The sequence below is a fragment of the Nannospalax galili genome, unplaced genomic scaffold, assembly GCF_000622305.1.
Source record: "Nannospalax galili isolate Female #2095 unplaced genomic scaffold, S.galili_v1.0 scaffold44, whole genome shotgun sequence".
NCBI lineage: Eukaryota > Metazoa > Chordata > Mammalia > Rodentia > Spalacidae > Nannospalax > Nannospalax galili.
In genome coordinates this window covers 2664544-2689351 of record NW_008355789.1, presented here as the reverse complement: position 1 = coordinate 2689351, position 24808 = coordinate 2664544, and the positions used below count along the sequence as shown (strand labels likewise).

Genomic DNA, 24808 nt, shown 5'->3' with positions numbered 1-24808 from the left:
AGGGTAGAAATAAATACAAATATGTCAACATTTCCAAGAATTATAAACAGTGTAAGCCTATTGGTTAGCAGAGATGCTCACATTAAGTAAGACCTGTAGATAATGTTTTTCAAGAGCCACACCTAAAATGTATGATGATGAAGGCCACATGAATGAATGTACAGGCTCAGTGATGTTGTCCTGCATCAAATTTAACTGACTTTGAAGATAATTTTCTTATAGTGTTTAGACAAATCATATTTGGAAATATATTCAAAAGGAGAAAATTTGCACTTTTGGAAAGATGAAAATACTTTTCATGTATCCAGATGTTTCCTGGTATCACTACTGTGTCGGCGTGATACTATGCATTTTACATAGATTGTGTTATTTAATATACTCAGTGGCGAAAGGGCCTAAGCTGCTGGCTTCCTGTGTTCTGAGTCATGGTGTAGGTAATGCTTTGAAATTACTTCTGTTTTGTTTTTAGATTTATTTTCATTTATGTGTATGTGTGTGTCTCTGCTGAGTGTATGCCACTTGTGGGCAGGTGCCCATGGGAGCCAGAAGTGGGCATTATATCTCCTGGAGCTGAAGTTATAGGTGATGTGATCTGCCTGATGATGTGGGTGCTGGGAACTGAACTTAGGTCCTGTGGCAGAGCAACAAGGGCCCTTAAGCACTGAGCCAGCTCTGCAGCCTCTGGAGTGACTGCTGCTAGCAAGTTTTCGTTCTCTCCAACATCACACCTCCCTTGTTCATGGTATCTCCAACCATCCCTCCCTTGAGTGAGCACGGAATGACACTCCCATAAGATTCAGGATTGCTGAACTGTTCTCACACACTATCCAGGGTGATCCCGAGACTGGTGTTAAGTGAAGGTCGGAAGCCCAAGACCTTCCAGTCCAGTTAAGTTAATACTGTCCAGTTAAGAAGGGTCTCTTTTCTGAGAATGATTTTCTTAGAGGGTGAAGGGTCAGACTCAGGGTGCCCAATGCCCCGTTCCTTGGGCCATCCCTTCAAGGCCAGTTCTGGCCCATAAATGTCTTCCTTTGGTTTCTGCCTGTCTGTGTCCTATTGGATCCTAATCTGAAACTTACACCAGCTCTTTTTGTTCTCTCTCCTGCTGCAGAAGATGGCGTCCCCCGCACAGCACGGTCCATGTCCCTCACAATGGGAAAGGTACGCATGATCAAGGAATTCCAGGGCTTCTGGAGGGAGTGTGACAGAAGTTTCCATGGTCACTCAAGGGATTATTGACTCTTGGCTCTATGGGTTCCAACAGAGCATGCAGTTTTCACACATACTTGCTTGGCCCCTGACACTCCACCTTTCCTTCTGAAATGTAGTTTCCCCGCTTATTCATCCACCAAGTGGACGTGACATGGTGCATAGACTTTGTTGTTGCTATCGGCAGCCTTTACACATAGTCTAGGATGTTACCCGGACTCTGGAGTGTCATTTTCATTGTTTCTCTGGGGTCTCATAATGTAAAATGAGAACGTGTTGAGAGATGATTCACAACCAACAGGAAATTTGAGTCAACTTTGGTTCGCCCTTTCTACACCAATTCCTAACTCCATCACCACGCCAAAACCAAATTATCCATGGAATATTAGAAACAAGTAGACTTTTCCAATACCTTCAGAACTATGACTACTGTTATTTCTAAGATAGCAGGCCTGGTCACTTCTCTTCCCACAGAACATGCCCCGCCGGAGGGTCAGCGTTGCTGTGGTTCCCAAGTTTAATGCCCTGAACCTGCCTGGCCAACCTCCCAGCTCATCACCCATTCCCTCCTTACCAGTCCTGGTGAGTATGATGTATGATGATGTGTGCCTCCTGCTCTGTCCTACCTTTCCCTCGCACCACTACTGTGGAGGGGACACAGATGGGAACTGGGTCAACAAAGACAGAAAACTTCCAGTGTAGAATTTGGATGATGGCCATAAAACAAATCAATGTATACCATCTCACTGTTCTAAGAAGAAGTCTCAGTACCCCTAAGAAAGGCACAGACAGCTCAGAAAGGGTGCCTTATACACAGTCGCTTCTGAATTAAAGCACAATTCTTTAAGGAGGGTATGGTTTCTTCCCTACTCTGAAACAGCTTTAAGTAGCTGAAGGGTGTAATGGGTTGTGACTGCCAGATCTAAAGCAAAGCTCTGGTCCTGGGGCCTGAGTTCTTGAATCCATTCTCATCTGTTACAACTCACTACAGCATGGTTTGTAACAATGAAACCCTGAAAACAACCTGATGTCCACAAATAGGGGATTGGTAAACAAATTGCAAATATCATTATAAAGAGTTTCCAAAGAATTATTGCCCATAATTAATTATGAATACATAGCAATTTGTATGTAACACACATATATTGGTATATATAACTGTTTTGTACTTTTAAAAATTGTGTGTCTACATGTAAACATAGAAAATATTGGAAAAAATTATTTGAAACTTAATAAGAGTTCTAGTTTAATTTCTGCTATGATTCAATAGTCTAACAAAAAGAGGTTTAGGGAAGAAAGTGTTTATTTGGCTTACAATTCCAGGTTATAGTCCCTGAGGGGAAGTCAAGGCAGAAACTCAAACCATCGCCTCCACAGTCAAGAACGGAGACAGTACATAGTAGACCCCTCCCTCTTTGCTTGCTGGTTTTATTCAGCTAACTTTCTCTACACTTATAGAGCCCAGGGTCCAGCTCACAAAATGGTGTCATCCATAATGGGCTAGGTCTTCCTACCTCAACTAGAAGTCAGCACAGTTCCCCACAGACATGCTCACAGGCTAACCTGACCTGGACAATTCCTTAATTGAAACTCTCTTCCCAGATGACTCTAGGTTGTAGCAAGTTGACAATCAAAAACTAACAATCAGAATAATAGTTATCTCTAGAAGTGGTAAAGTAGATCATTTTAATTTTTCTTGATTTTTAGAAATATCTTCACAAATCATATAAATAATAACCCCAAAAGGAAGACTCATTTCCTTCTAAACAAAGAAAATGTTTTCTATATATTAGACCTTTGTGTATCTGGTAACGTCTCTCTAAAATTCTTTTAAGTCATTCTCTAGTTTACCTCTTTCTCAGGTATTTTTATCTATGAAATGAACTTAAACTCCCAAATCACTGATACAAAGAAACCTGAAAAAATTTAAATATTTTATTTACTATTTTAGTTTTTGTGTATGAGTGTATTTTCTGCATGTATGTAAATATACCCATGTAGTGCAATGCTCAAGGAGGTCAGAAGGGAGAGTCAGAGCCCCTGGAACTGGAGATACAGATGGTTGTCAGCCACCATATGGGTGCTGGGAATTGTACCCAGGTCTTCTACTAGAACAGCCAGTGCTCTTAACCACTGAACCATCTCTCTAGCCCAAAACCTGAAAAATTTTTTAAAAGACTAGAAAGGACTAGGTGTTTAACAATCTTGTTTCCCACATAATACTTAAATATATAAATATGATTTGCAAATTCCTATCCTCAGACAGTGGTTGGCATAACTTTAAAATGACAAAAGGCTATATCAAAAAAACCCTGTGCATGGGCCTCACCACCAAACTCTAGAGTGGCTCAGTACTGTTTAAAAGGTTCCTGTAAGCCGGGCACGGTGGTGTACACCTTTAGTCCCAGCATTGGGAGGAAGAGTCAGGCAGATCTTTGTGAGGTCGAGGCCAGCGTGGTTTACATAGGCAAGCTTGGGCTACAGGGACACCCTATCTGATTGTACAGAAATGTCTGTTGACTTGAGCATACATGGACAGCAGGCACTTTCTGAGAGTTGTGCTTGGACCAGTGTCAGTGGGCCAGTGATGGCTTATGTGAGTCCATTCCAAGCAATTCTAGACCCACATCCGATAGGAGGCCTGCTGGTGCTCAGTTTCAGTCAGGAAATGAGACAGAGAAAAACTGATGGTTCTACTCTAGAATGGAGTCTTGGAATGTAAACTCTGCTCTTCACACAAGGAAACATAGAAGAGGAGAGAGAAATGAGTATGTGCCCAGAGGGACACTGGAGGCAGGAAGACAAGAGGACAGAGAAGGCCCAAGACTTGGGGAAGGAAGAATGCTTGGGCTCCAAAGTGGATTGGAGAGTTGGGGCGGGGGGCAGGAGGGAAAGAGAAGGGACAGCAACATCCCCTGCCAGCATCCCCAGAGGCCTGGCTGCCTGCCTGCTTTCTTCACCACTTATCTTCAGTCCTGGTTCCTGTTCCCATCTAGTCGGAATCACCCAATGGGAAAAGCAACACATCCACCACCCCAGCACTGCCTGCACTTTTGGAAAAGTAAGTTTCCCTATTTTTCCTCTTAACATTGGGGATCCCTAAAGAAAACTTCCCCAACTTGCCTTCTCTCCTCCTATCCTCAATCCTGAAATGAAATAGAAAGAAATTTAAGTTCTAGGTGAAATAAAGGGGACTTTGAGACCCACGGAGATTGTAGATCCTGCTTTGCAAAATTTTTGGACCAGGAAGATGCTATCTATGGCTGAGGCCAAGTACACCCAGCCTAAGAAGAGCCTAGGGAAGGTAGAAGCCTTGCCTGTTAGTTGGGACTCTTTAAGAAAGTCTCAACTCAACAGACATTGAATAACAAGTCCAGAGTTGGGCTGCGCCAATGTGGCATGGTTCTGTTTGTCGTAGTTCCATGCTGACTTCATCTTCCAGCCTGTGACAAATGGCTGCTGGTTCCAGAAGTCCTAGACGGACGGTATCTAGAAGGAGTTGGGTACCATTCTGTCCAGTCTACTTCTGGAGTTGGGGAAAGGGTCAGTTCCCCAGAAGCACAGTGACTCTGGGAAAGGTAAACTCCCGAATAAAATCATCTTTCTTGTTACGAAGTAGGAAGATGCACAGTTTCCTCGTCCTGACTTTCCCAGGCATCTGTGCAATTTGCAGGTCTTCTCATTCTAAGCGAGGGCAAGACAGGCTGTTTCTAGGCACTGGGAGGCGTGTACAGCTTACTTTTGGAATTCTTTTGTTTGCTTGTTGGAAACATCTGGATCGCAGCTGCCGCCTCTAGGTCTAGGGACCTCTCCTTGTCTTTCCTCAGTTAGTGGAATGCAGATTTTATTTCTCCTCCTTCCTTGCCTAGAGCAGCTTTAGTTCTTCATTCTCTGTTACTATTAGAAAACTTGGGCTTAATCAGGCAGGGGATATGTATGTTGGGTTCCTTGTCAGTTCAGAGAAGCTCTCTGCTCCCCACCTCTAGACTTAACCAGTACAACTGTCAAATTCCCATTCAAGATCCCTCACATGACTGCAGGTTTGCCCAATATTTACCCCCTTTATCTCCTACAAGCCTTTTATATCACAGAGTGTATCTTCTTCCTCCTCTCTCTCCTGGGGAGACTGTCAGGAGGTGAAGAAGTAACTAAAGTTACAGAATCTTATCATACAGAGCCACAGAGCCTAATGCGTGGCCTCTGAAGAAGTCACTCTAGAAATTATGACTTATGCTCCGTGAACTTCTGTCAGCCTTCCCTTTGGGTTCCCCAATCCAGAGCACCTCCATCAAGGCCGCATTCCCAGCTCCAGGTCTGCAAACACAGTCAAGGCAGAAAATCTAGGTCTCTCCCCCAACAGGCTCAAATGTGGAATTAATGCTTAGGCCAGCTGAGACACTGTGTCCCAGGCAGTGGTGACCATTAAGAATATGACCTGAGGTTGGGCATGGTAGTACACATCTCAATCCCAACACTTAGGAAGCAGAGGCAGGCAGATCTCTGTGAGTTCCAGGCCAGCCAGGGCTACATAGTAAAATCGTGTCTTAAATAAAAATAAACAAAACAAAAAGAGTATGAGTTGTCCTTGGTAGGAGAATCCAGGGGACATCCCCAAATTTACAGTGTCAATGAGTAAGAATCAGGGCTGGTGTCACCTTTCCATGGGTTTAGAATCAGATAAAAGGCTGAAGTGAGAATCAAGGCAAGTTGAGCCAGAGGTTTCCAGGAAGGAGTGTGCAGCTTCCCCCTAAACTTGTCAGAAATTGTCATTGACCATGTGTGAGCTGAGGCTGATTCACCTGCTGAGAATACATGCAAATAGAGATGACTGCAAATTGGGGAGGGAGGACTCAAGGAGACTCTGAACACAACAGCTTCTCCCTGTGGATTATAAAAGGTGCCAAGGGATTTCCAACTGGATTCATGAAACTAGAAACATAACAGATTCTAAGTGGCCAATAATGAGACAATTGGTGAGTGAAAATGAAATCCATGCCTTCTGTTCTAGATACAAATGCAGTCAGTTCTAGCTAGCCTAGTCAGATTGTTGAAGAGAAATGGAGTGTTAGGATTTAACAAACATTCCTTCCTAGATAGTTGTATTGAACTTCGTGTTAAAATGATTTCCCCATTTCCTCTGTGTTCAGTAACCCAGGAAGGGAACTGGCTAGGCATGTGATGGGAAGATCCAGTGGCTTATGGCTAGTCCACAGTACAGGGGAGCTGGCTGCACTGTCTGTCCATGTGAATTTAGAACATTCTGAGCCTTGCCTTTGTAGGACATTTCATAATAAACCATTCTTCAACTCAACAAGTGTCTAGAGTTAAACATATGGATGGAGAGTGATATTATGAAGTTAGAGGTTGGGCTGGAGAGATGGCTCAGCAGTTAAGAACCCTGGTTGGTTGTCCTTACAGAGTACCTGAGTTCAGTTCACAACATCTACATGGCAGCTAACAACCGAGTGTACTTACCTACATTCAGGCAACTCACTCTACACATAAAAAACAAAAATAATAAATATCTTTTTAAAAGGATGCACATGGGAAGAGCGATATCTTCGTGCATTTTTATTCTAGTCTTTCATTCTTTTGACAATTGCTCTGAGGGTCAGGCTTGTGGAGTGTTCTCAAGGCATACTAAGCCAGTGGGAAAGTCAGACGGAAACTGTCTATTATTCTACCGTGTGGTGAATGTTGTTATAAGGAAGTGCAAGTTGCTAAGGGACCAACACACAAGAAAATGTGCACCTAAACCTGTGTGGATTAAGATGAGGAGAGAAGGCTGAAAAAATGTTTCCTCCTAGGAATCTACCTTTAAAATTACGCCTAAAGGTTTTTATCATCAAGTAGGTAAATAGGATGTTAACAGGGTCATAGTGACTTCAAGGAAAGGTGATGACGACGACAATTCTTATTAGTTACAACGCATTCATTATATTCCTAGTGCTTTCTTCCCTAATTGTTATCCATTCCAAGGTAATCCTACTAACAACCCCATGAGGTAGAGAAATTATTAGTATCCCTGTCTTTTTGACGAGGGAAATGATGCCCAGAGACTTGGTACCTTGGCTGAACCTACACACCTAGTAAATAGTACAGTTCATGCTCTGAACCTCTTAATAGAAGAACAGAGGACACTCAGGGTGACTACGGAGAAAGGATGGGGAATGGAGCTCTTTGCGGAAGAACCTGATGGTTAGAAGGGCATGGAGCACAGAAGAGTCGTGTAGGAGAAGGAACGTGTAGCATCACTCACTGAGGGATCAACAAAGCTGGGATGTTAGGGCACTTAGGTATTATTTCCATAAACAGGACCAATATACCAGTGTGTCACAGTATAATGGTAACTATGGTCTCAATCTTGTATGCTTTTGAAGTAGCCAGGGTAAATTGCTTGAAGATTTTATACGAGTATTGAATTTATACAATCAGCAACCTATTCCCTTATTGATTATATTCTGGAGAAAATTCTCCCCCAGGATAATCTATGACTAGGTGCTAAGTAATGAAGACGTTCCTCTAGCTCAGATCCCCCAGGCTGGGCTTATCAGAGGGAGCCATTGAGTGTCAGTGACTTAGTAACATTGCTCGGCTTATGAGGCAAGATCTGTCCATTGGAGAGGATTGAAATCACTTTCAAATATTGTTTACCTTGTGTGTGTTGGGGGGGGGCATTAAAACTAACATGTCTGGTCAACATCATGCGAATAAGCAGCTCCTCACATGACAGAGAGCTGAGCACAATGACACACCGCCACATGTTAGTGAATCACCCCTAGAAGAAGGCATAAGATTTCAGGTTGGGGATGGTTGCCAAAATCCACGTACTTGGTTCAGCAATCCCTGGGGTGGGCACAGGTTATGCTCAGATCTCATTTACAGATATGAATACAGATTCTTTTAGCCCAAGCCAAACTCCAGATGCTCAGGAAATGGCCATTTCCAGAGAGGACTTGCCCATTTCACTAGATTCATAGGCAGGGACTTGAGCAAGTCATAGTGAAGTTGGAGTAACCAAAGTTCCTGCTCTGTACAAGAGCATCTATGTGATTCAAAAACAGCCCTCTCCTGTGGTCATGGTCATAGGGAAGATCAGCAGGTATGAAAACATGCCCCCTCTGGGTTGTGCTGTTACAGAGCTGTGGTGAGAGATCTGCTTTAGCCAGTGGGTCTGGAAGATGGGAGAAAATCAGCAAAGACCTCACAGAGAAGGAGGATTTGAGCCGAGTCTTAAAGATGTATAAGGAGATACTTCCAAGTAGTTGGAGAAGTTGTTTAGGGAACTCCAAGCTTGGTCTAGAGGTCAGGAGATGACAACAAAGTTTAAATAACAGTGTGTTTGCCCCACCTCCAATCTCAGCACTCTGGCCAGTCTTAAGCCAAGGCCCTCCCAGCCTCTCCTACTTGAACTAGTCTATCAAAGAGAGAGCATCACTGGCCATGGGATTGTGGGTGGAAACAGCTTCTTTGACAGGTGGCTAGGGTCCTTCACACTACTCAGAGCCTCAGGAGAAGATTTCTGTTGTAAGGGAAGGCTCAAGGAGGTTTGGAAAATCCATCTTGACATGGTTAGTAGACCAAAGTGAATGTTCCAACATCAATAATGTGAATACAGGCAAATGTCTTAACCAACCTGAGCTTGTGTTTCTTATCTGCCAAGTGGAGTAATACTTCACGTGAGTAGTAGATTGTACGGTGAAAGCATGGGCCAGTGTCAACCTGAATAGGGTCAAATTTGAGCTCTACCATATGCTAATTGTTACTAAAGTTAAGGTCATAGCCTCTGCCCTGGTAGCCCTAACAAGTTAGGCTCAGCCACCTATCCTCAGAAAGTCAATTAAAAGCCAAATTAAGCCAGGTATAGTGGCACATGTTGTTAATCCCAGCACTTGGGAGGCAGAGGCAGGCAGATCTCTGTGAGTTTGAGGCCAGCCTGATCTGCATAGCAAGTTCCAGGCCAGCCAGGGATATATAGTGAGACCCTGTCTCAAAATATAAAATAAAAAAAGAAAACAAATTAGCCAGGTATGGGAGCACATACCCTGTATCCCCAAAAGAAAAAAAGACAGCCAAATTAATACTGTAAAGCAGAAAAATATATTTAATGAGGTCACATTGGGAAGAACAGAGATCCAGTGACCCCCACCTACCACTCATCCTACAAGTCTGCCTTCTGGGTCCTGACATGAGGTTTGGGTTTAAGTCGTTGGTTATAGGTATGCATAACTAAATGGTTCTGGTCTAGGACCATCATTGACCCATCATTATCTCAGCTGCAGTCTGCCTTGCTAGGTGGTCTGACAAGTTGCACATCTCTGAGAGACAAAATTCCCTTCTAGCCAGCCCCAGGTTTCAGCCTTTTTCTTCTTACAGCAGGAGATTCCTGGGAGGGTTTCAATTTCTTGAAGTACGTTGTTCCAATAATCTGATGACTGAAATGGGGCACACAAGCATCTCTCTAGAATATTCTCCTTCCTTTCAGGAAAGCAAGCCCTTGGGCTGGTTATTTCACTTCTCTTACTTAGCCTGGTTTCACCTGTCAAACACTGGATAACAATACCTGGTAGGGTTACCCATGAGTCTCAAGTGATTGAGATCTTAGAACAGAGACTGACACAGTATCAGCTGTTCTTATAGTTGGGAAGACCAAGCAAGAGAATGCATGCAAAAGGCCCACTGGAGAGCTGGAGTGGACGGGAGGGCCACATGCTGAAGGGCAAGTAAAATATAACTGTTGGAAGTTGTGCCTCAAGAACAGTGACCCAGGCAGTGACAGTTTGTTTACAGTCACTTAACCAGCAAGTCTAAGGTACGTGTGTGTTGTGCAAATGATGTACATCTGAGAAACATTAGTTTTATGTAAACTTTTGCACACTTTTTTTTTTTTTTGTCTTTTTGGGACAGGGCCTCCCTGTAGCACCAGCTGGCCTGGAACTCACTATGTAGACCAGGCTGGCTTCATAGAGATCTGCCTGCCTCTGCCTCCCAAGTGCTGGGATTAAAGGTGAGTGCCACCGCAATTTTTGCATACTTTAAGCTAATTCACATTTAGGGTTCCTCTGACTCTGGAGTGTTGAATGCCCTATATCATTTCCTCTTTAAGATACAAGTAATTGCCTGGGAAATTTATCAGGTTAATTTTTTCTTTTTAATTTTTGGGATAGGTTCTATGTAGTCTAGGCTATCTTTAAACTCACTGTGTAGCCCAGGCTGGCCTTAAACACCTGTGGCAATCCTCCTGCCTCGGCCATCCAAGTGCTGGGTTTATAGGTGTGTACCATCACATCTGGCTTAATAATTTTTTTTGTTTAGATAAAGCTCAGTTTGCTGCTTACATTGACCAATTTACTATATACAATAACAATAATACTAGATATCATTCTAGAGTATCATATTAAGAAAGTACACTTACCTCTACTAATTAACATGATGTAAATTTTTATGCTTCCTCCTCAAATATAATTCATTTTTAAAATGTGTTGATTTTTTTGTGTGTATATCACACAGAACATGGTAAACAATCTTATTCATCTATATACCCACTTCCCAGATGGCACCCTCCCATAGCCTCCCCGCCCCCCAACTAGAGCCCTTATACTCTGTCATCCCTGGTACTGTCCGCTGTGTTGTGGGCACCCCAGCCATTCCCCACTACTTGCCCTTCTGGTGAATCTAGTCAGCCTATCTAGAGGTCTTTGTTTTAGGAAGGTCAGCTGTTCCTCATCTAGCAGCAACCAGTTGTCAATATTCCTTTAGATAAGATTGGGGTCTGCTGTTCATTTTCCCAGTTCTATGCTGGGTTACTCTCTGGGAGTCTCTTGGGCCACCCTGGCCAACAACTCAAAAGAAGGTATCTCCTATCTGGCATTGTTTCTAGTTATGTATCCTTTAGCTATACATATGGACACTTAAAAAATTATATTGGCCCCTTTAACCTTTGGTTATACTTTCCTTTTGGGTGTTTAAGGTCATATAGTTGGCCCAGATAAACCAATTTATTTTTACTCTTACGGCAGTTTGAGGATCTGTTCCTCAGGGGTCACATGGTCCTGGGAGGAACCCCTGGCTCCTTTCTTTTACCAGTTCCGCCTATGTGAAGATAAGTCAAAGGTCCTGCTCGGCCATGGTTGGCTTCACTTGGAAGCTTACATTTCTTCCTTAATTCTCATACCATTACCATCAAGTATGTACGTATTATTATTGGGATTTTACAGTTGAGGAGTCTAAAGTTCAAGAAGATTTATAATTTGATGTATTGGATCTGGGATTTGAACCAGGTTTGCTCAGGCCAGTTTTCTTCCTCTGCGCTGCATCCTTCACTTGTTTGACATTAAGGAACCTCCAAGGTGGACAACTATCCAGAGAAAAGAAGCCAAAAGTACAATACCCATATTTCCGTTCTAATGTGTAAATGTGTTTCTTGAAAGAATGCTGTCCCTGCCTTTCACTGCTGCTGTTTTTCTTCTCTAGTGGTTTGGACAATGGGAAACTGCTCACCAGGCAAAGGTCACAGGCAAGGGAGTGGAGAATGTAATTTGCAAGAGGAGAAATGTTATGAATAGCTGGTATTTTTAGAGTGTTATCTTTCCCATTCACAATGGGTTTTGGTTTCCATCCTGATGAAATGTAAATTTTCAAGGTCTGAGGGAAAACTAAGAGTTGGGAAACTGATGCCAAGAGCAGTGAGCAGACAGAAGGCTCACTCAGGGACCCTGCCTGAGAGACGGCAGCTGTGATCCTTTAGCTTCCCCATGGAAAACTCTGCTTACAGTTTTGCTCTGTTTCTGGGCTCCTGCACAATACCATCACTTCCAATGGGATGAGGGGTACTGAGATGCCCTGCTGATCTGTAGAGAAGGTGGGCTGTCAGGACATTTCCTTTAAACTTGTGGTTCCATCCATACATTACATAGGCTCCAAACATGCCCAGCCACCTGGCAATGATTTGCTAGTATGCTTATTTCCTACTTTCCCACATGACTCTTTTATATTCCTATTCTTTCTCAACCTTCCCAGACCCCTCTACCTCTTGCACTCTGCAGATGACCAGGCCTTGCACTTAGAACATCTCAGCTGTCAGTCAGCTCATCTTCCTTTACTAGACCCCCAGCCCACTGCCCTCTTCCTGCTCCACCCTTTGTCCTAATTATGAAGCAGTCTCTCTACTTTTCTAAAGCTTTGGCTCCTTCCTCTGGCCCTCTCTTGTCCTCTCTTGGGCCCTTTCTACCTGTGTTCCAATATGGTCGCATCCCTTGACCCACTTTAGTTAAGCACTCTGGCCAACACACTCCTCTTTCTGGCCAAATTATGGCTGCACCTTTCTTCCCTTTCCCTCCCTTTCCTCATTAGGTCCATTCAACCATTACGTCAAGGCACCGTATGACCTCTGTATTTTATCAAACCTCATTGGGGACACAGACTTTTAGAAGACACAGCAAGACCCAGTGAGCTCTTCCCCTGACCCACTCCTCTCTTGAATCCCATGCTGCCACCCTCTCCAGGCTTCTTCCTACCTCTCTAGCTGCCACTTCTCTATCTCCTGAGGCGCTCTCCTCTTCTTTCTCCTGAGCTGAGTGTGGAGATACCCGGGCTTGGGCCTGGGTTCTTAGTCCCTCTTTCCTTGTGTCCTCTCCTTAGGCAGTCTTATCTATTCACTTTGGACCTGTTTATATCTGACAACATAAAGTATCTCCAGCCAAGAACTCTTCTCTGTCTTACTTGGGCATATCCAGCTGTCTACCCAACATCTCTGCATACAATTTTACATACATGACAAATTTATCCTGCTCCTAACTTAACTAACCCCATATTGACCGTTCTCTGCAACTCAGGCATTCCAGACCTGCTGACCTGATTCCAGGTCCTCCATCCCGTCTTGGGTGATCTTTGTATGCGATGGATAGGATTGGGCAGATCTCATCTTTGGGGCCAGGGTTTCCATTTCAGCACCTTAGAGATGCCTTTCTGATGGTTCACTCTAAACATGCCCTCACCGTGTTATTTCCTGTCACTGTATAGTTTCTTTCATAAATATTATAATCTGTAATTAGTTAAAGGGGAGTTTTCTTCCTCTTCTGTAGAACTCTACATTGGGGAAAAATTCTTTTTTTCTCCTTTGTAATTCCACATTGCCTTATATTGGTGACTTTATTATACCCAGTAGATAGTTGAAGGAATAAATGGAGATCATGAGGCATAAGATAGACTACAGAAAAGGAGGGATCTAGAATGTTTGGGTCTGCTTCCTTTTCCTCATCTCAGTGCTATGATGCCCGCGATCCTTGTCTGTCTACTCACAGAACCTCCTAGAATAAGAATAAAGTTGGACTTGGGGACATCAGGATAAGGGAGACTTTGTAATGATCAGTTGACTGGGGGGATTCATGGAGTGGGGTCTTTATAAAATCTTGTCTCAAGGTAGGACTTTAAACAACCCAAAAGCCATTGAAAGCCTACTTTCCTTTCTTTGAATCAGGAATTGGGCCAAAGATATGGTTTTGTTTGCAGATGTTCAACCTCTCCCTGCAATGACAGCCTGTACTTCCCCTCCCCCTTACTAGTGGAAAGACAAATGGGGAGTCTGACTGTGAAGCCTGTGCCCCCGAGCCACTCCCGAGCTGCCTGGAGGAGATGAGCCAAGAGACCAAGGTCAGGATGGAGGATGAAGCCTACAATAAGGGGTGAGTCAGACCTTGCCACCTTGAGGGCAGCTGGCAGATCTCAGAAGGTAGCTTCCTACAGCCTCCCATGTTTTCGAGGGGTTTTGGGGAAGCAACCAGTGGGCCCCGGGCCTCCTGGAGTCAGTAAAGACCTATGTAGGAAAGGGTGAGACTGTTCCATAGGACAGACAGAAGGAAGTAGGGCACAGGGTGTGGTTAAACAACAAACTAGACTATTCTCTTTTTTAGCCATAATGCCTCTGCTCTGAAAGGTCTGGAAATCAAGGGCCTAGGGTAGGTTCCTCTTGGTGGTGCCTGAGGCTTCCTGACACGTGCACAGAGCCTTCCTGTTGCTACCAACAGTCCCCAGGAGCAAATACAACTCTGATTCCTATAACTGCCCTGGTGTTCCCTAACTCCAAGTGTACCCTCCACCTCCATCCTCTCCTGTCTCTAAATGAGCCACAGTAGTACCTGGGGCCAGCTGTCAGTCATTGGGAGACAGCATTGGTCCAGGACTCAAGATGAAGACTCACCTTCAACCTGGCATACTGCCCCTGTGGCTCCCGAGGGAGGCACAGCCTGCCATGGGCACAGGACCCTGGGGCTTCTGTGTGACTATCTCACTTGGTGATGTATGAGACTGCCCCCAGCCAAACTAATGAAATTGAACACCTGTGCTAGGCAGCTTTAGCATCAACTTGACACACCTGGGTTGAGAGAGCCTCAGCTGGGGAATTTCCTCTATTGGACTGGCCTCTGGCCATGTCTGAGGGGCATCTTCTTGATGAGTGATGTGGGAGGGCCCAGCTCACTGTGGGTGGTGCCACCCCTGGGCAGGTGGGCCTGTGTTGCATAAGAAAGCAGGCTGAGCAGGGGCCAGGGGAGCAAGCCAGTACGTAGCATTTTTCCATGGCCTGTGCTCCAGCTCCTGCCTCCAGGTTCCTGCCCTGAGTTCCTACCTTGGGCTCCCTGATGAACTGTGACCTGGGAGATGTAAGACAAAATAAACCCTTTCCTCCCCAAGTTGGTATTGGTCAGAGTATTTTGTTACAGCAATGGAGAGACAAACTAGGACAACAAACACCTTTCTACAGGACAAATAAACAGAGTATGTTCAGGACAATACTGATCCTGGGAGGAATCATAAAGGTCTGTAGGAAAGTTATCCTCCAAAAACATGGGGGCAAACTCCTCCACTGTTTTTGCGAACATTTTCTGGGGACCACCCTAGGTCAAGCCCTGGTACTTCAGAGAAGCATTTCATCCTGTGAGATGGGGATCATCCGAATTGTTTTACAAGTGCAAGGCTCTCACGTTACACAGATCAAATGCAATCTTATCTCTGCGGAATGGCTTGTAGGATAACAACTCCAACCATAGACCCCATCCCACATTTTTTTCCCAGTCAGTTTGACACACTATCACATAAACAGGAAGGGTGACTGAGGCATGAGGGGAAATTGTACTGACATTGGTCTCGTTGGGGCTCAGCAGAGCTTCCCAGATTTTTCCTGTTGTGTGGAACCACAGGAAGTGCATGATGACTGGAGGTGCTTGAGTTCCCTCCCCCAGGGTGTCAGGCAAGAATACCCTGTGTCCATCCCTTCTAGACTCAGTTGTTCCTTTTTTGTCTCCAGATACCAGGAAGGTCTAAAGAAGACCAAAGAACTTCAAGACCTAAAGGAGGAGGAGGAGGAACAGAAGACTGAGAATCCTGAAGAACCAGAGGAGGTCGAAGAAGCTGAGGATGAGGAGAAAGAGCAGAGAAGCAGGTGGGAAGCCAATGGCTGGAGCCCAAATGGGTTTACACATCATTTAGTTATTGAGTTGCATGATATCTACAGAAATGTCAGTCCTGGACAGCAGTGGGTCAGGGGCCCAAGTGAGCGGCCAACAGAAACCAAGGAAGCACTAACTTGGGAAGGTGGAGAAAATCAAGAGCCAGACAAGTTAGTGATGTGACTCTTGCAAGAAGCAGGATGTCAGAGATGGTCATAGGCAGGACAGAAGCTATCAAGAGCTCTTAGGAGCCAAGAAAGGCTAAGGGACCCTTAGTGGACTCCCTCCCAGACAAGCTATGGTCAGCCCATTCCCTAGCCATCCCTCTGAAAGAGCCCAACTAAGGGAGCCGGCTTGAATCCCTAGAGAGGGTTTCGGAAAAGAACAGACTCTGGGGTAAAGGAATCTATGGGGCAGGGGATGTGTTGAGCTCACTGGCAAAGGTGAGTCTCCAGCAGGCCCCTTCCATGTCAGGCAAACAAATTTCGTCACTTGTTCTGTGTCTTCACTTTAGGTTGGAAATTAAATATTTTCTACTTCAAGTATATTTCCCCTAATCAGTGAAAAAGGAAACATTACCTAGAGAAAGAAAATACATGCCCTGCATTTCTCCCACTTGTTATCTGACCTCCTACTTGTTGACTAAAAAAATGGGGGGAGGGAGGTGGTGCTAGGTTCTGGGATTGAACATAGGGCCTCAGACGTACTAGGCAAGCACTCATCTACTGAGCTACATCCTCAACCCAAGAACACTAGAAATAGCCTCTAGTTGCAGGACATTCCATTTGATGAGGTCTCAGCTCTAGTAGGCCAGACTATCCCATAGGAGAATACACTGTCCCTAAACATCTCTATCAATATAGGGACCACATTCAATACTCTAGATTTTCAGGAATGCCCCATTTTCTTAGATTCTGCCCGACTGTCTCTGTTTATACTTCCAGACCACAAGGGTTTTTTCCTTCCAAATATAGTTAGAGAAAGCTTGTCACACTTCACTAAAATCTTTGGGTTTTGACCACTCAATTGTCCTGGGGTCCAGAGCAACTCCAGATAAAATGGTTAACTATGTATTCAGCTGTTGCTGAACTCAGACCCAGGGTATGTGACTGAGCCTCATTGTTGGCAAACTCTGGATCTCATTTCACATGCAATGAATAAAGTGGCAGTGATGGTGAGAAACACCATAACTAAACTTCAAAGCCTAGAGAAGCCATCAACAGAACCCACTGGCGGAAGATGCTACCAGAAGGGTCTCAGAACTGCCTTGGTCAATGGCATTGCCAAGGGAAGAGGCTTCTTGGAGTGCTGGGGAAAATGCTTCCTCCTGGAGAACATGTTCTGGCACACCACCTTCCCTAAGTGAATGAGCCTCAAATTTAACCATGAAACTACAACCTTGACTTGGAGCAACTGGATCCTGTTCTGTTACATCCCACCTCCCTGTTGGGGGGCCATCTGTAGTCTTTTAGCAGGCCATCAGACTGCCTTCTTCCCCTTTAATGTCATCAAGCCCAAACCTGGACAAAAACCCTTTTTGGCCCCCTTAATTTATTTAAGACAGGCTAGAAGTTCTAACACTTCCAAACACTGAAACAGAACAAAAGAGAAATAAACAGAGTGAGTGCATGGAATATAAACAGTCTGGCCTAGAAAGCACAGGCTTTATCTAATTTGATCTCTGGCAATTGGCAGCTCCCTCTTATCTCCTGAAACCTCAGGGAAGCAAGGCTTTGTCTGGGTCCCTTTCTGTCCAGCTGGTGAGCAGCACTAGGCAGTGACCACCTGCAGCATCCATCCTCTGAGTAGCCTCTTAGTCTTGTTGGTCTTCAGAGGCCTCCATTCCTGCTTAGATTTGCTTTGGGGTTTTAAGAATAATCCAGTTCATCAGGTGATAGATACCAGGCCTGAGCAGAATCCTCTGAATGGTTCTCAACTTTCAGCAAAAAGGTACAAGTTTCACTTTTTCAGGCCTGGAATGGGGGATCATCTTCTCCATAAGGTCTGACATTACTAGTATATAAACTGCACACTTGCTCTCATAAAGCTCCTTTCTCTCCCCTAACCCAAGTCAGACTAGTCTCAAGAACTGTCATACTCAATGCCAGGAGATGCTTAGCCATTCCTGAGTTCCTCAGACTCAGAGCTGCCTGCAGGCATCTGCATTCAAACATGAGTCCTATTGAAATGCTTACACCTCACTAGCAAGCAAAGTCTGAAGTTACTAAACGTTCCATGTAGAGGGCTGGAGAGATGGCTCAGTGATTAAGAGCACTTCCTGCACAATCATGAGGACTGGAGTTTGGGTCCCAGCACTCACATAACGAACCAGGTATCTTGCACTCACTGGTAACCCCAGCTCCAACTTTGGCAAAGACAGGAGGCTCACCGAGGCTTCCAGCCTAGGCAGGAAAACATGAGCCCTAGGTTCAGGGAGAAACCTTGCCTCAAAGAAACAGGAAGACAGTGGTGGAGAATACCCAGTGCCCTCTTCTGGCCTCCACATGTGCACATAGATGCATGAACCCACACACACACCTGAAGTTCCAAACGTTCTTTCATACATTTTAAAAGCCATTGAGCTAAGCCTGGCAACTTAGCCCTTTATTTAAAATCTTCAAGATCAAACTCAAAAGTCTTTTTGTCTAAGTTTCTTCTCTGTTATGTGTAGTAATGTAATCTGTTATAAATATTTGTCTCTGGAGGAACTTTGGGTGGCTTAACCCAACACCTTAACAATATCAAAACAGAAAACCCAGTCTTCTCACATTTATGTAATTCAAGTGAGATCCATGAAGTGGAACATAACACTGTCTTTTCTTCCCATCGTCGGTTCAAACTTGCTCTACAAGGTTAAAATTACATTAAACAGGTGCTTAAATTCTTTTCAAATAATGCTCAGAAAACAAACAGACACTTTAATCATCAAAAATTGACTCCCATAAGAATTCTATTTTTAACCTAGTTATTTCTCCAACTTCTTATAGGATAAAAATGGATAATCAATTAAAGATCAACAAGCTAGACCTTGACCTCCTCCTTAGAGTGTCTCTTAAGAGGAGATTTAGAGGGGCTGGAGAGATGGCTCAGGACCTAGGTTTGGATCCCAGCACCCACATGGCGGCTAACAACCATCTGTAACTCCAGTTCCAGGGGATCTGACATCCTCTTCTGAGTTCCACAGGCATTGTATGGCATGGGTTCACTTACATACATGCAGGTAAAACACACACATTTAAAAAATAGCAGATTTAGAGTGAGATTCTCCCCTCCCTATCAGCGCATTTTGAAACATGGAAATACAGCCTCAAAGACTCCATTTGGATTCCAGCCCTAACTAAATAGGATCTGAAGATAAATGGAGCTGGAGGGAAGTAAGCTTGTATTTCCAGTCTCTCCCTTCTAACAGCAGTTGCGAAAATAGCCAATGATTTTCTTTTTTCAACAGCAAATGTGCTCAGCTGTAGCTGAAATGTCTTGATGGGGTTCCCACATGGATATGAAACCAGCTGCTGTTCCCTGTGGCCCTGGCATCCAAGGCAAACACTCCAAGGGCCTAGCCCTCTCTAAGGAGGGCATTTGCTGGATATTTCAGTCCGTGGCAAGTCATTATTTTCCTACCAACTCTGTGTTAGAGCTACCAGCTTCCTCGGCAGCTGGCCTGAGCACTGCAGGGTCTTCGAGAAGCCCTGTCAAACTCCCCCACCTCGTTGGTTTAGTTACCCTCAATATCCTCATTTTTCAAATGAAAAATAATAGATCTGGAATTAAAGACAGGAGGGAAACAAATCTAGCTTGGTTAAAGTAAGCAGAGCTGCACCAGAAAGCTCTAGAATGCAGCTCTGATCCTGTGTTTTCTCACTAAGCTGCAAAGAGAGGGTAGGCTGAAAGGCAGTTGGGAAATAAGGAAAAGTGACCAAAGCAGAGGAAGAGAGATGCAAACGTGAGAGGCGAAGAGGAAGGAGAGAAGAGGGGGCATGGGGTTTGGAGAGAGTGACGGAGGAAAAGGAGAAGGGGAACTAAGGGATGGGTCCACAGCCTCTACTTTGACAAACTAGGTTGACAGACCAGGTTGACACACATCTCCATGAGCCTCCCAGAGGTTGCTAGAGGCTACTGATGCCTGCTTTTCCTTGGCTGGTTTTCAGAGCCTTCATCGTTCATCACTGGAAGTCACACCGCTTCTGAGAGTTTAGCACTGTTCTTCCACTTTAAGGCAGATGTCAAACTAAGAACAATGACCTACATATCTCAGCATTGATGCAGAGGACAGATTAGGACTAGGAATTTATCTGCAATACCGCAAAGTTGAGATGCTGGTCCTGTCTGGGTCAATGGGAGTATAACTCATCCAGTCTTGTACCCTTGGACTTGTCAGTAATCATCCCATGAACAAATGAGGACATGTGTGAATGGGTGAGAACTTAACAAGTAATAAGCGGTCTAAACAACTAGCTACCACCATGGATGGTGTGGACCAGTGGTATCAAAATCACCTAGGGTTTCCTGGATCATAAATTTGGAGATTCTCATTCAGGAGGCCTGAGATATTGTGAATGAGATCTGCCAGGTGATTCTGAGCTAGCTTGAGAAGCTCTGCTATAGACAGCACAGAGGGTAACATAGACAGAGAAGTGTGAGTCCAGGAGTCCTTTATGTGCCCAATATACTAACCCCTCTGCCTATTTTTTCACTGACAGCAAACTTGAAGAATTGTTCCACTTCTTACAAGTCATGTATCCCAAACTGTGTCAGCACTGGCAAGTGATCTGGATGATGGCCGCAGTGATGCTGGTCTTGACTGTTGTCCTTGGGCTCTACAGTTCCTATAACTCTTGTGTGGAGCAGGCAGATGGACCCTCTGGGAGATCCACCTGCTCGGCAGCCCAGAGGGCCTCGTGGTGGAGCTCAGGACTCCAGCATGAGCAGCCCACGGAGCAGTAGAACACCTGGCTCCTAGCCATGCCCTGCTCCAGTGCATTTGGCCCACCGCCCTGTCCCCAAGTACAGCTGTCAGGCCCAGGTGTGAACACATGGCCACCCATCCCATCAGGGAATGAGGAGGGATTATCTTCACAGTCAGCACCTCCATGGGAGCTATTCGCACACAGTTACTTGATGCTCTGAGAGGATCAACAAAACTGCTTTGGGAAAGCATCTGGTAGACAAAGCTCTCAACGAAGGGAAGAGCTCATGCCCCCAGATGGATTGGAAGGACTGAAACCCCCACTGGGAGGACAGTGGGAAGCTTGCTCCTCCCATTTTTCTCTTGCGATTGGGGATTCAGAACACTTGTGCTTGACAGCCATTTCTGACACTAAGGACCAGACCTGGAATTTGGAGTCACAACAAATATCTTCCCATTTTCCACAACTGTCCTTTAGCCTCCCCTACCCCCTTCAGAATCACACTTTCTTTTCACAGAGTAGGAAAGGTTTCTCATAAAAATGGATAGGCTAAATTTAGCCCCACGTTTGAAAGGAGATAGGAAGATGTAAAACAATGTATAATACATCTGTATACATACACACAGCATGCTTGTGCACAAAGCCAGCCACCTGAAAGTGTGCTCTGCTCTGCTCAGTGAGATGTGTGTCAAGCTAACCCACAGGCTTTCACTAGGTGTGGGACAGTCACAGGCACCTGAACAGTGAGCCCTGTACACACACTGAAGATGTTTGAAAAACACTGAGAAACCTTGTCATAGATGACAGGCTGGTCTCCAATTCAGATGCTAATTCTGAGCTGCTGTACAGCACAGTCTGTTTCCTGGTTGTTCTGTCCCTTTGAAAGTGACCCTACATAATGAACACACCTCTTGGGTGAGAAATGATGTGCCTTCTGCCTCAACCTCTCTCGCTCTATGTTGCACCCTACGGCCGCGGTTCTCACGAGATTTTCAACCAGGGAGTGCTCTCCCCTCACTCAACCCTCATCAGTTGGGGAGGGGGCTTCTGCTGTGGTTGCTTTTCTGTTTGTTTTGTTTCTAACACAAACCTTGTCTCAGTATTATATAGGTAGAAATTAATTTAGTCTTCAAAAAAATCTCTGAGATGGATATTTCTCTTCCATTTTCAAGTAAGGAACTGAAGCGTAAAAGATACAAGTGCAGACAGACAGACAGACACACACGCGCGCGCGCGCGCACACACACACACACACACACACACACACACACACACACACACACACACACAACGCAAGTCAGGCACATACAGCTAGGAAGTCATGGAGCTATCATTCAAACCAGGGTGGTCTGGCTCCAAGCGCCGTAGTCTCCACCTTTCTATGGTTTCTATTGATGCCTTCCAGTCTGACCTTCCAGTAGGTCCCTCAGCTATTCCAAACCTCCTTCTGCTGCTCGGTAGGAGTTACACTTACTAGTTGCTTTCCCACCAATCTGCGCTTTTCTTCTGACTACTCTTGAGGACCAAGTATAAAAATCACTCCTCCATACAGGCTTGGATGACCTCTTTCCACACTCTCGCCATACCCAAGGTCATGGGTGGTGCCCCATTCTGCTTCTGACACTTATTAAACATTTTCATCGTTGACCTGTACCTACAGTCTAATTTATTTTATACATCTGTCTCCCTAAACATTTTTCCTCAAGAACACTATGTCCTACTATCTCTTTGATAGGTCCTACCATGTCAGCAAACACTTGGAAGAATATCATTAAATGTTGATTAAAAGAACAAGTGAACATTCAAGGTAGAAAACAGCCTGGAACATCGGGTATTTTGTGATGCCCCTACCATCTCCATTATCATCGCTTCCATCTCCATGAAAAACTGACATGTTTCTGGACCTCAGCTTTTTCTTACATTTCTCTGTTTACTCAGAGAGAGTAATGAATGAAACCAGAAACCAGACACTATTTCCAAATTCAAGGACAGGGCTCCATGCCGTCACTACTTTCAGAGTCACCTCCCAACCCTGACTAGGCCTCACTTTAAATCAGTGTTTATTGAAGGGGACATCCTTCACAGTGGCTGGAAAACGGCAGTGGGAGAAGTCCAAGAATGTGCCATTAAGGGAGAGAGGTTCAGAACAAGGCAGAAGTATTTTGCAGGCATGGGTCTAGATGATTTACCTGGCTTCTTTATGGGGCTGGATACAGAGCCTTAACTACATGAGCCCCTAGGCGCCAAAGACAGCCTACGGTGTGCATAGAGAGATCTAGAGAGAGCAGTTGTGTGTCACAGGGGGGCAGGACTCTAGGTGGGCAATGTCCAGTCTCAGCTCCCCTGAAAGAAGGACCAGGCTGAGCTGGTCCATTGTACCCTTGCCTACAAGGTTCTCACCCCTGTTTCCGGTGAGACAAAGTCAAGGAGGGCAAAGTGCAGAGTTCTTCAGCACCTTCACTGGCCTCAGAGGCCAGCAAGAGTCCTCAGGCACGAGTCCACTCACACCATTCCAGTCGTAAGGGCCGCTGAGGAAAAGGACGTCTCCAAAGAGAACATACAACCATATTTGCAAGGGCATGGCTGGAAAAGTACTCATTGATCTGTGATTTCTGGAAAGCAAGGAGCAGCTTGAAGCAGTTACAGGTGCTGCCACACAGAGCCTGTGACATGGAGGTGGGCTCTGTGTTTCCAATAACACTGATCTGAAATAAAAGTCCCCCTCAGAAAGCCTCTGGAATCTGATGTTTCTGCTTAGCCCTCAGAGTCTGGTTACCAGCCTTCCACTGCAGAAAGATGTGTTTGCGTCACCATTGACATCACCTAAAAGGACCTTCATTCTGGCCACTACAAAGTCATATGGATGGATTGCCTGCCTTGTGCAGCCTGGCGGAGGGAAAGGCAGGGGAGAGACTGGATTTGCATATCACCCACTGTCAGTCCCTAATGCTATTAAGTCTCACACAGGTGTGCTAGTGTTGATCTGTAGAGTGTCACATAGCTGAGTTTGAAAATAAAAACACATTTCCAAACCTTTGACAGCGGTCAAATGCTTTTTTGTTCTATGGAGCTGAACCCTAATCTTTCTCTGATGCTGAATTAGACACACAGAGAACTACAGACACAGTCTCTCCCAGAAAGCAGAATCAGGTTCTAATCAAGGATAAGTTACTGCGGTAGGTAGCATTTCTAAAATGTATCCCCAAAGATCTCTGTTTTAATTACTTCTCCTGTTGCTGTGATAAAATACCCTGATAAAAATAACAGAGAAAGAGTTATTTTGGCTCACAGTTTGAGGGTACAGCCTATCATGGTGGGGAAGTCCTGGCAACAGGAGTTTGAGGCAGCTGATTACGCTGCATCCACAATCTGGAAGTGGAGAACAGTGAACGGTCCCTTTCTCCTTTTTATACAGTCCAGGATCCCATTCCAAGGAATGGTGCCACCACAATGGATAGGTCTTCCCACCTCAACTAACCCAATCTGGATAATCCCCTACAGGCATACCCAGAGGCTCATGTCCCAGGTGATTCTAGAGCTTATCAAACTGACAACTGAGATTAACCATGGTAAGGTCAGTCCCCCAACTTCTGGAGTTTTGAATATGAGAAACAATCCTATTATTGTGTTGCATTTTATGAGACAGTTGGCCTTAAAATAGATTGTCTAGGGCCTAGGGAGATGGATCAGTGGTTAAGAGCACTGCCTGGTCTTGCAGAAGACCTGGGTTCGAATCCCAGCACCCACATGGCAGCTAACAACCGTCTGTAACTCCAGTTCCAAGGGATCCGATGCCTTCTTCTGTTCCCTGAGAGCATTGCACAACATGGGTGCACTTATATGCATGCAGGCAATACACTCATACACACAAAATAAAAATTAATACATTAAAAGCTTAGATTGTCCAGGTGGGGCCAGTGTGATCACGTGATCCTCTTGGTTACTAGCAGGGGAAGTCAGAGAGGAGAAGGACTTGGTGTGTCACATTACTTTGAACATGGAAAGGCCTTTAGAAAACAGGAACCTCATTTCTGCAACCTCAAAAAAGTGAATTCTGCTATCCTCTGAATGAGTTTGGAAGTGGATTCTTCCCCCTAGAACCCCCAAGTCAGAACCTAGCCCAGCTGGCACCTTAATTTCCTGCAGATGAGAATGACAGCAGAGGACCTAGCTGAGCCCAGACCTCGGACCCACAGGAACTATGAGATAAGAAACCATTGAGTATGTGGTAATGTGCAGCAATATAGA

General features: G+C 44.9%; 1 protein-coding gene across 7 annotated transcripts in view; it reads left to right on the top strand.

The window, feature by feature from the left end:
* The window catches only part of Mrvi1 (murine retrovirus integration site 1 homolog), a 168794-nt gene that overhangs the window by 120876 nt on the left and 23110 nt on the right, over positions 1–24808 (top strand). For 5 of the 7 annotated variants that reach the window (XM_017803291.2, XM_017803292.2, XM_017803290.2 and 2 more), the window contains 5 exons: positions 1112–1161; positions 1684–1791; positions 4206–4270; positions 13773–13892; positions 15512–15646. In XM_017803291.2, the coding sequence (XP_017658780.1) occupies positions 1112–1161; positions 1684–1791; positions 4206–4270; positions 13773–13892; positions 15512–15646 (478 nt within the window). Of the gene's footprint in view, positions 1–1111; positions 1162–1683; positions 1792–4205; positions 4271–13772; positions 13893–15511; positions 15647–20353; positions 23598–24808 lie in introns of those variants that run through there. The other 2 variants (XM_017803293.1, XM_017803288.2) reach the window with 2 other exon arrangements.